This window comes from Monodelphis domestica, chromosome 4 (genome assembly GCF_027887165.1).
Source record: "Monodelphis domestica isolate mMonDom1 chromosome 4, mMonDom1.pri, whole genome shotgun sequence".
Taxonomy (NCBI): domain Eukaryota; kingdom Metazoa; phylum Chordata; class Mammalia; order Didelphimorphia; family Didelphidae; genus Monodelphis; species Monodelphis domestica.
Window position 1 is genome coordinate 263,098,248 of NC_077230.1, and position 11,906 is coordinate 263,110,153.

The 11,906-nt window shown below is 38.2% G+C and overlaps 1 protein-coding gene across 1 annotated transcript in view; it reads left to right on the forward strand.

Moving 5' to 3' along the window:
• MAML2 (mastermind like transcriptional coactivator 2) overlaps positions 1-6,900 on the forward strand; it is a 434,525-nt gene extending 427,625 nt beyond the window's left edge. The window contains exon 5 of the mRNA XM_001367371.4: positions 3,029-6,900. Coding sequence (XP_001367408.2) covers positions 3,029-4,041 — 1,013 coding nt within the window. The 3' untranslated portion in view covers positions 4,042-6,900. The remainder of the gene's footprint in view (positions 1-3,028) is intronic.
• Positions 6,901-11,906: the final 5,006 nt, after the last annotated feature.

Below are 11,906 nucleotides of genomic sequence, written 5' to 3' on the forward strand. Positions count from 1 at the left end.
AGAGAAAAAAAAGTTTTAAATAATTTCCAGATTCCAATCAATAAAAGGAAACAGGTAGGGGGAACAGTTCAATGCAATTTAACAAACATTTGTTAAATGCCTACCAGATGCAAATCATTCTACTAGATACTAGGAATTAAAAAATAAAAGGACAAAATAAAACAATCCATGCTCAAGGAGTTTACATTCTGTGGGTTATGATTGAAAGAAATGGTTTCAGTTTGGGATATATTAAGTTTAAGGCCATCAGAAGATACAGGTAGAGATGTCTGGAAGGCAATTGATGATGAAGATGGGTTGGAGCTCAAGGAGACACAATGGGGATTCATATATTGACTTGAGAGTCATCTGTACAAAGGCTTAAAGTTTTATGTCAATTTATGTCCCACTATCTGTCCCGACTACTTATAATCCAGTTTCTGATCTTGCCACTGTCTCTAAAGTCAGTAATGCCATTGTAATGGATAGTTTAATTGACAATCTTAATTAACAATTTTTTTTTCATCCTCCTTGACATCCTTGAGATTGCCTCTTTCCCTCATTTCCATGATGTTTTTTCTTGGTTCTTTCAGTCTTCTAAATCTTCTTCACTCATACTTCCTACTCCCAAATGTGGATTTCTTATAAGGTTCTGTCCTCAATTCTTTTTCTCTCTCCTATGGAAACATCCCCAGTCCCCAAGCTTCAATTATCACCTCTAGATAGCTAACTCAAAAACGTACATGTCAGATAACAGTATTTCTCTTGAGTTCTCATCTCCATTTTACAAAGGAAGGAAATAATGCTCAAAAAAATTAAATGCTAGCAAACAGCAAAGATGAGATAGGAATCCATATGTCCTGACCTAAGGCCAAAGCTCCTTCCACAGTTCTTCAGTTTCCCCAGTTTCCACACTTCCAAAACTGACCTATTTTTTTCTACCCTAACCTGCAAAATGTAAACTCAACAGAAGCAGAGATTGTTTTATTTTGTCTTTTACTTATTCCCAGTACCTAGTACAGTGGCTTATACATAGTAGGCATTTAATAAATTTTATAAAACATTTAATAAATTATAAAATAAAATAAATTCTATTATTTAATTTATATAATTATATAGAGCATATATGATTATATATGACATATTGTATATCATATAATTGCATATGATATAACATATATAAATACATAAAATAAAATTAATATATTAAAATAAATATGTAACATGTATCATGTATGTAAATATATATAACAAAATAAATTCTAAAATATTTAATAAATGTTTATTGAAATTAAATTGAAGTGTTGCTCCTTCCTAGCTTCCTTTCTTTTGTTGATCTAAATCTGGGAGTCATCACAGTCATAAAGGGCCTTTATGAATGAATCAATTCCACCAACTGCTTTATTAATTTCTCCAAGGAAAAGGTGCATTTTAAACTATCTTCTCTCCCTCTGTACCTTCTCTGAATAGATTTTGTTTTCATTTGTCACAAGAATGCTCATATGGATATGGCACAGTTACTCCCATGAGTATGTCAATTCATTTACCAAGTGTGAAAGAAAGATCAAGTTTTGCTGTGGTTATTGAGTCATTTCAGTTGTATCTGACTCTTTATGACCCTGTTTGGAGTTTTCTGGGCAACATTACTGAAGTGGTTTGCTATTTCCTTCTCTAGCTAATTTTACAGATGAGGAAACTAAGTTAAACAGGGTAAAGTGACTTGCTCATTGTCTCACAGCTAGTGAATATCTGAGGTCAGATTTGAATTCAGGAAGATGAATTTTCCTGACTTGAGGCCCAAAACTCTATCTTTGTGCCATCTAGCTGCCCATCAAAATTGAGTACCACAACTCAAATGAACATGTCTGTGAATTTTTGCACACTGTGTCCTTGTCTACCACCTTATCACAATGACCATAAAAATGGAGAGGCTCTCCATCCCCAGATTGAGGCTCATTTTCTTTTTTCAGCTATTTGATAAGTTTCCATGGTCAAAAGATAATGACCATTGACGGTCAGACATCACTAATGACTATTGTAAAGGGAGGTACGAGTAGATGGCTTCTGTTAAAATGTGTGACAAAATACTTTGCTATAAATTTGAGTTTATGTTAGTAGCCTCTGTGTCTTTTACATCATAAGGTCCTTTGGAAAAATAACAGCCTCCTCTTTACACTCTCTAAAGTAACTAAAGTCCATTTCACCGTGAGAATGATCTAACTACAGCAATTTTGAATATTCTGTCCTTTATCTCATCAAGGCAGATGGTTTAAAGTACAGTGCTGCCTAGAAGAAAGTGAATTAGACTACTTCATGAAGTTCCTTCTGATGTTTTTCAGTTTTCCTATAAAACCTTCCCTGTGTATTCAAAGCTCTTCATAACATAACCCACTCCCTACATTTGCATTCTTCTTACACCTTACTCCTCAACATGCAAACTTCAATCTCGGACATGGGCCTTCTGGTGATTCCATTAACAAGACACTCTTTCTCTTACTCCAGGCGTTCTCTGGGGTTATCACCCATTCCTGGAATACTGTCCCTTCCCTACTCCAACTATTGATCTCCCTGGATTCCTTTAAGTCCAAACTAAATCACCTTCTAGAACAGGGAATTAGCCAGTTAGGGGATTTGCCCAAGGAACCTGTATGTACACTGGCTATGCCATATCCTTCAGAGATTACATATTAAGGAGCAAGAGATAGAATGCTGGACCGGAAATCAAGGTCTGGATTCAAATCCCTCCTATGTGGACACAGGCAAATCCTTTAGCCTCTTGGTAAACCTGTTTCCTCGTTTATAAAATAGGGATGTCCATATCTGTCCCTACTTCACAGGGTTTGTGTGAAATCCAAATAAAGTAATCAATGTAAAAATTTAAACACCAATCATTTTTAAGTATTGCAGATTTCCGTGGAACATCAGAATTAGAGTGTTTATTTATTTATTTCTTTTTATGGCATGTGGGCTAGTCTATATGGCTACAAGGAAGGAGTTGATTGACCCTTTATGTTCTGATGCATTTTTTTCTTTTCTTTTCTTTTCTTAGGAGGCTCCGCAACAGTGAGTTTAAACTCAAATCATGCTTTGGCAAACCCAGTTTCCACGCACAGCATCTTGACCCAAACTTCCAACCTAATGTCCACTTCCCAAGGAACAAGAATGCCTTCTTTACCAGCCGTCCGCAACATCGGGATCTATGGAAACCTGCCTTGCAACCAATCCGGGACATACAGCGTCACTTCAGGAATGACGCCCATGGCCCAGCACAGAAACACCAACCAAATGATCGCCAGTCAGAGTAACCCCATGCTGCTGCGGCCCTCCACCCTGGGGCCCGGGAGTAACACCACGGTGAACGCTTTTGGATCTGGCTCCATCGGCAGCTCCCAGCAAGTGAGACCAAACTTAAACCCCGGCGCTACGAGCATCCCAGCCCAGAGACCACCGAATGTCATGATCACTTCCAGCACCACAGCACCCACCTGGGCCTCTCCAGAAGCCTCCGCCAAGCAGCAGGAGGCTCTGAAGCCAAGCGGCGTGCGTTTCCCTGCTGTGGCCCCCGCCGTGGCCCCCACCGCGGCCTACGCTTCCAGTCCGTCTTTGCAGCGGGCCATGGGCAACCAGCAATTTTCCCAGCGAGCCGTGGCCCCTCCCAGTCAGCTGACACCAGCAGTGCAAATGAGACCCGTCAATCAAATGAGCCAGACGTTAAATGGACAGACTCTCGGGTCGCTCAGAGGTCTGACTCTCAGACCAAATCAGCTAAGCACACAGACTCTGGCAGGAGCCGGCGTGAATCAGGCCGGGACAGGCATCACTCAGGCACCATCCCTGTCCTCCACCAGCTTTCCTGCTACAAACCAAAGTGCCAGGGCGTTCCCAGGGACTGACCATGGCAGTGACTTAGCGTTTGACTTTCTCAGTCCGCAGACTGATAACATGGGACCAGCACTGAATAGTGACTCCGACTTCATAGATTCCTTACTGAAAACGGAGCCTGGCAACGACGACTGGATGAAAGACATCAATCTCGACGAAATCTTGGGCAGTAACTCATGAAGGCCAGAAAGGACAGCAACGACAAACCCAAGCACTAAAAGGCAGTATTTTCTATGGATTCTGTAAAGGTTAAGCGGTTGACTTTTCGTTTTTCCTTTTAGTGGGACTGTGTAGATAATGTGGCTTAACATTGGGAAACAAAAGAGCGATTGCTGTATTGAAAATGTTGGTACAAAAAATTTTCCCTAATAGTAAACTTGATGAAAGTAAAGTATGAGATGATTTTCATAGCTCTGAATTATAGGATAGGATACCCGATTCATTCAAATGGAACTGTGATGCTGATGTATATTTTTCTTGGGTAAAATGGGCCACAAGACTTCTTTCTTCCCTTCCTCCCTGAAAGGAAAATGATATGAATTTGTAAATCACTTAAGCCTCATGTGATGAAGGGGAACTGGCTGCAAAGGGGGCACAGAGTAACAGATTCTCTCTCACACTTGGTCGCTCTTTATGCTGTTTTGGCTTTATCTCTGGTTTATGATGTTAAACCACCTAGAGCTTCAGTTGAGAAAACTGTGAGGTCTGTTTGGAATGTAAGAAAATTGACCTGAGTAAGCAAGGGCCTGGCATGCTATAGGCCTCTCCCCAACCCACCTTGGGCTGCCATGTGCCCCTCTTGGTGGGACAGACAACAAAGCGTATTGTTCTTCTGGGGGGAAAAACCCTTGCTCTTTTGACTGAATCCAACTGATTCCCCAATCCATTCCCAAGTTTTACATGCAACCAAGACGAATCCAAAGTTGCTGCATGCCTGTCTGTATGCATTAAATTTCACTCTTTTTTGAATCACTCACATACCACAATGTTTGAAAAATGTCCAGCTGGGCATTGTCATAAAAGGGATTTATTTGGCTTACAACCATCATTGGGGATGGAGGGTTTGTTGTGAAAGTTTTTCCTTGGTCAGTTCAGAAGATGATTGAAGTTGAAACCCACCCTATTTACTGAGCTGACAAACCATAGATTTCTAAATCCAGGAAGGTTGGAAATGCTCACCAAAGTTTAAATTCCACACGCTCTTTTCTGATGGCAAAAAGAGATAGAAGGCCCTGGAAGGAACCAAAACTGGGGAAGTATGGGAAAGTAAGCTGCCTTTGGTGAATAACCAAAATGTACCTGTCCTGTGTCATGAAAGTTCATACACCCTCCATGAAGTCTTCAACCCAAAACTTAATGTAAGAAAAGAAACATTATAAGGCGGGATATAACCTCCACACCCAGGATTCAAAATCTAGGTCTCTTCTTCCAGGGGTACCCATTGCCTCACTGAAAGAATGACTGAGTGACCTAGACAAGTAATTTAGTCTCTAATCCACATGCAATTCTGCAGAACAGGATTGATCTCATTGCAAAGTGGCATAATTGTTCTTTCCTGCCCTTCAGTCATACCTAAGTAATCACACCTTGAAATGTGATTTCAATCCTGCCTTTTATGTCCAAACCTGAAAATGTCAATTCTATAAAAATAACAACATAAAAGCGATTTTTGTGACCTCTGAAAACTCACCTGTCATTCTCTACCATGACTAAGTGCACTGTCCTACCTTCTGTCAGGCAGCATCCACACCACTGGCCCAGGATCTTCTCAGTGTTGGCTTGTAAATATAAAGAAATTATTTGTTTTGTAAACTTTTGTAAAAAATATTTTGGTAGAAATAATTAAAAACATATTCTTTGGGTTATATTTATACATATGTGAAATAAATATACTATCAGAAAGTTATATTTTATACAAAAAGTAAATTGTTACCTTTTTGTATGCTAATATACAAAGTTTTTGTATAATACAATGGTTTATTTTTCGCTCCATGCCTAAACTGCAGGTGGCCAACTGGGAATTTTAGAAAATGATTAACAGGCTTATCAGATAAATGTATATTATGAAACCTCCATAAAAAGCATTCTAGGTTTCAAGCCTTTTTTTTCTCTCTGCAGTCATATTATTTTTTGAACCCATAGTCCTTGTGTTTTTATTTTGTTATACTGTGTGTACTGTATTGGTCCTCATTGCACGTGGTCTGCTCTGTGCTGTTCTATTTTATAAAACAGTGTTTTTTCCATGCAAATGGAAGGAAAAACAACTGTATATAAACATTTATGAGTTTTTTGCCTTCTTCATGTTACTGTATATACCAGCTAGCATTCAACAGTTGAACATCTTTGATTCAGCTTATATTTTTATCCTAACAAATAGTATGTTTTGCAGTAGCTCTCAAAATTAAGCAAAGTAAATCAATCAGAGCATTTGGAATTGCTTCTTTCTTAATGTGAATTTCATCATTCATGTCTATTTATTCAGCTACTCATTAAAATGCAGGAAAATGATGGGAAAAATGATGGCTTCTACATTTCCTCTTTACTCACATCCTACTCCCAACAATAATGGGATTTGCCTGAAAGTTGAAACAATAAGGAAAATTCGATAGATGTGATATAGCCACAACTTTGGAATTCATGACATAAGAGCTGCTGGAATACAATCTCCCTTTGGAAGAAATACCAGACTATTGAATTGATGGCATTGTTGATCTTCTTGACATATAGGAGGTAGAATTAACTTAAAAAAAAAAAGATTAAAGGTCTAAAGGGTAATTTCAGCAAACAGTTCCTTCTATGCTTTGTTTTAAACCCAATGACAAGGAAAAATAAAAATCTATATTATAATTGAATGCACTAATATTGCTTGCATCTGTGTACCATGACATATACCCATTACTGTAAAGATTCCAATATGTAAACAATTATTTTGTATTGTGTGTAATTCCATGTGTTTAAGAAAAAAATAGTTTTTAAAAAAAGTCTTATTTGCATGTAATCACATTTTTTCCATACCAATAAATTCCCCAAATCATAGCATTTCAGATTTAGAAAGAGTCATGATGACCATCTAGTTCAAATGGTATCCAAATTAGAATCTCCTCTTTATCATACCCAGAAAATGTTGATGCAAATTCTATTTAAAAGGCCTCAAATGAGAAAATCTACTACCACCTAAGGAAGCCCATTCCACCTTTGGATAACTCTATTAGGATTTCTTTACATGCCTCATAAAATTGCCTCTTTGTAACTTCAACTCATTGGTCTAAGCCCGACCCTCTAGTGTGAAGCAGACCAAATCTAAACCTTCTTCCCTTTGGAGTTGGAGTAAGTAAGCCAATATGTCCTGCCTGAGTCTTCTCTTTTTTAGGTGAAACTTCCTCATCTCTTTTGATGTCCTCTCACAGGAATGGATGCCCAGGAGTTAGTTCATTCTCTAGGAAACTTCCTTTAGTTTCATACAAATGAAATGGTAGCTTCTAGAGGTACAAAATTGATTCATGCTCATTATGTGCATGACTCTTTATTAGTAATGATATTATTTCATATTTACATAGCAGCTTTTTAGTTTCAAAATATTTTTTTCTAATTATAATCCTGTGAAGTAGGCAATGTAAGTATTATTACTCAAATCTTAAGAGATGAAGGTCTGTCAAAGCCAAAGTTCAACCCAGGATTTCTGATTCTCAAGTCCAGAACTCTCCCCAGTACTGCTCACTACCTCAGAAACTCCAGTGATCTGCCTTTATGGGACTTCTCCCAGCCTATTTGCTCTACAGGGTTTATTCAATACTAGCTTTGTGAACTGAAGATGAGAAAAATATTTCATGAATAATTATAGTCTCGGAGTTTCCATATAGAGTAAGAATCATATATAGAGAGCTAAAAGTACTCTCAGAGTCTGTATAATTCATTTTTCTCATTTTACAGAGGTAACTAAGGCCCAAGTAAGTAAACTGAATTGTCCAGGACCACACAATGCCAGAGGTTAGATTTTTAACCTATGTCTTTTGACTCTAGATCTAGGATTTTTTTCACTGTGCTACATTGCCTTGGGTATCCTGAAAAGGACAAGGAGAGAGATTAGTTGATAGGTTAGAGTATAAGGAGGGTAAAAAAAAGCAAGGAAGCAATTCTGTCTACTCCCCTACTGTATAAATCATGGACTCATAGAATATTAGATCTGTAACAAATCTTTGAGACCATCTCATCCAACCCTCTGATTTTATAGATGAAGTTTCTTGCCACCTTCTGAATTTGTTTAAGTTGTCTCCTGAATCTCTCTTTCTACATCATCCTTTCTTTTGCACCAGTTGACCTTCTGAGACCAGCATTTTAAGCTGTCGATAAGACATCTCCATCTGGATGTACTGGGTTTATGAAGTGTTAGAAGAACACTAGTACCTCTGGTGTGAGAGCTTGCCAAGCCCTTTTCAGGGCTGCTCATCTGCCTCTCAACCAACTCTCATTTGGGGCTAAGAAAAGCTATTTAGCAAGCACAAAGGCCATACCCCAGTAAAACCATCTTAGCAGATGGACTTAACCAGGCTGAGGGTAACTAAGGGCCTCAAACTTGAAACTTAAGTGTTATTGAATTAGGGGGATGTCTACCTCTAAGCATGTGAAGACTTCCCTTTGGGAAGATGAGAACAACCTGTTCCAATGGCCATGAAAGTGGCTAAAGGAAGCACTGTGGAGTACTTAGAGCTTGATCAGACATCAAAGACTCCAAGGTAATCCACTCTATCCTGGGCCATTTCCAACTATCCTGACTTTTGTCTCACCATTGGACTTGGATGATTCTGGAAGAGAGAATGAGGCTGGCAACTTTGTGCAACTCTGACTCATTTAAATCCAATTTGTGTACAAGTCAAGGCATCACCCCATCACCCCATGCCACTGGTCCTCTTCAAAAATTAAAAATGAACAACAACCCAACTGTCCCTCCTGTATCTCAAACTCAATATGTCCCTGAAGTGAGTTTATTCTCTTTTCCCAGGCATCTCATTGATTTCACTATTTTTTTACACCATTTACCTATCTCCCATGACTCATGTTTGTAAAACCTTGAGATTATTCTTGACTCTTTCTTCTCTGACACCTCTTATATACAGTCAATTGTCAATATCTTGTTGATTCTATACACTGACTGCCAATGCTTATATGAACCCATTCTTCTCCCTTACCTCCATCCCTCACTGCCTCAGGTATAATACACATTATAGCTGTGTTATTCATAGATTAGTTTCCTCAATGCTTCAAGAATTGGTGACTTCATCCATCCTTCACTAATGCAATTTAATGCCCATTATGAATTACATGGTGTAAGAGGTAAATTTAGGGTTGAGACTAAATGTAAAAATTATTGGTCACCAAGGATTTAATTTCTTAAATCCTAAATGAAACACTCAAGTCAGAATGGAACTTTATGGTGGTTTAATTACAATAGGAGGAAGAAATTAAGAGAGAGAAAAAGGGAAAGAGTTAATTTAAACTGCTCCGGCTCAGGCTGAGCCAGGCAGGAGTTCAAGGCCTTGGCCAAGGGTGGCCTTCCCCTAAGAGCCAAGGGAAAAGGGAATTAGTATTATCACTCACCACGTGGCCATATCAAGGAAGCTGTCTGAGGGAACTTCTCCAGGCTCAAGTTCCAGGATCAAACTGGCGCCCAGCCCTCTCCACAGGAAGTCACAAGAACTCCAAAGGCAGTTCTCTACATCACTTCCTGCATCTCACATGTGCCAATGGTGGCTCAAGCTAGCTTAGGACAGCCCAGAGGACAGCTAGCACATGCAAGTGTAGTGTGGGTGTATACATTCCCGAGTGCTAGACTAAGCAAGATGGGGAAAATCTAAAAATCACAATGGTCAAAAAAAAAATCTCATCTATCAATCAATTCTGGTGATAGGTTTTTCTATACAGGGCCACATATGCAAAGAGGTTGGTAGAATATACCAGAGCTCGTGCTCTGCTGGCTTAATCCTTAACATTTCAGGCTCACAAAGATACCATGAAGAGGCATAGAGATGAACTTTAATAGAGGACTTTAATTATTAATAGAACAAGACCATGGAAGTTACAAAGCAGAGGCATTATGGGGGTAACTTGGATTCAGGAACTTCTGACACTTTTTAACTATATGATCTCAGACAAACTTACATATCTCTATGTATTTCACACATTTCCAAGTCAGAAGTTAAAAGCCATCCAGTTCCAACACTCTCATTTTACAGGTGAGGAAACTGAAGCCCATGAAGCTTTAAATGACTTGCTCAAAGTCACACAGGAAGTAGGGTCAGGATCAAGTCCTTTCATGGCAGAATCAGCTTTCCTTTCATTCCCTAAGATTTAACTATTACAGGATCTGCATGAGTGGAGGGAATACTACACATCTGAATTTCCCTATGAGTTCAAGTATTCTTGGGTAAAATATTGCCATTTATGACAGGCTAAGTGCTTTCAAAAACATGGGCCTGAACCAGCATTTTTAAAAATAGTTGTCAACATAAAACATGCACTGAAAAAGGATCCAGGAAATATAGCCTAATTACCATACTTTTAAAGCATGTGAAGAAAATCAATTTTACAATTTCCCATGAATCCCATGTCCCCAAGGAAGGAGAGTCTTAATAGTGCAAGACTAGTCCAGTCTCCTTGGAGATGTCAAAGATTTGTATATTCCTTAAAACTTCTATCCCCAAGAAAAATAGCAGATGGAAGATTTTAAAAGGTGCTCTCTTTAACTTAGAGAGCAGCCTGAGGCTCAGAGAACTTGGGACTTTCTCATGGGCACACAGCTAGTGACTACCAGCAGTGGGATTAGGCACACTGGCCCCAAGACCTGCTCTCTGATTACTGTCATGCTGTCTCTTTAAATCCCAGACTTTGCAGCCTCATACTTTCCCTTCCCCTCCCTCAAGTCATGATTAAGCCTTGCCTTAAAAAAACAGAAGAAAGAATTTAGTACTGCTTAATCATAGAGCAATTTGGAAACTAGAGAGTTAAGGTAGTACAGTATTATCAAAGGGAAAATCAAACTCTCTTTGCTGTCTCTTATCTTATAAGATCAGGCACTTCCATTTTTGTTTTCATGGTTTCATTCTCATGCTCCAACACAAGGGGACTGAGGCTCTTCAGGATGTGCAATTTTTTATTAACCTCAAATAATTAATTGATTTTAAAATGAGATTTATCATCCAGTCAGTAAATGTTTATGAAAAGTCCACTACAAACAATACTATACTAAATGTTGGGGATACAAAAAGAGACTAAATATAGTCCCTGCCCTCAAGGAGCTCCCAGTGTAATGGAAGAAACAATAAGCCAACAATTATATACAACTAAGTTATATAGAGGACAAATGGGAAATAATTGAGAGAGGTAAGGCACTGGAATTAAGAGGACTATGGAAAGGCTCCCAATAGAAAATGGAATTTTAGTTGGGATTTAAAGTCAGAGAAGGTAGTAAACAGAGATGAGAAGAGAGAACATTTCAGTCAAAATTCAGAAAATGCTCTGGACTTGTTTGTGCAATAACCAGGAGACCAGTGTCATTGGATCAAATAGTACAAAGAGGTGAGGGGAAGCAATGGAGTTTGGAAGAGGGCATAGAAGGTATAAAAAAAACTAGAAAGGTAAAAGAGAACAAGGTTATAAAAGGCTTTAAACACACAATAAATAAATAAATGAATGAATGAATGAATGAATGAATGAATGAATGAATAAATGATTAAATAAGTAAATAAATAAACAAACAAATAAATAAATGAATGAATGAATGAATAAATAAATAAATGAATGAATGAATAAATAAATGAATGAATGAATGAATGAATAAATAAATAAATAAATAAATAAAGGATTTGTTTTTTATCCTGGAAGCCATAAGAAGTCACTAGAATTTGTTATTTGGAGAGTAACATGATTAGACCTGTACCCTAGTCAAATTATTTTGGTGGCTTGATAGAGGATGGATTAGAGGGAAGAGAAACTTTACCCATTAAGCAGGCTATTGCAATAATCCAGGACTGACATTTAACCTTTGTCTA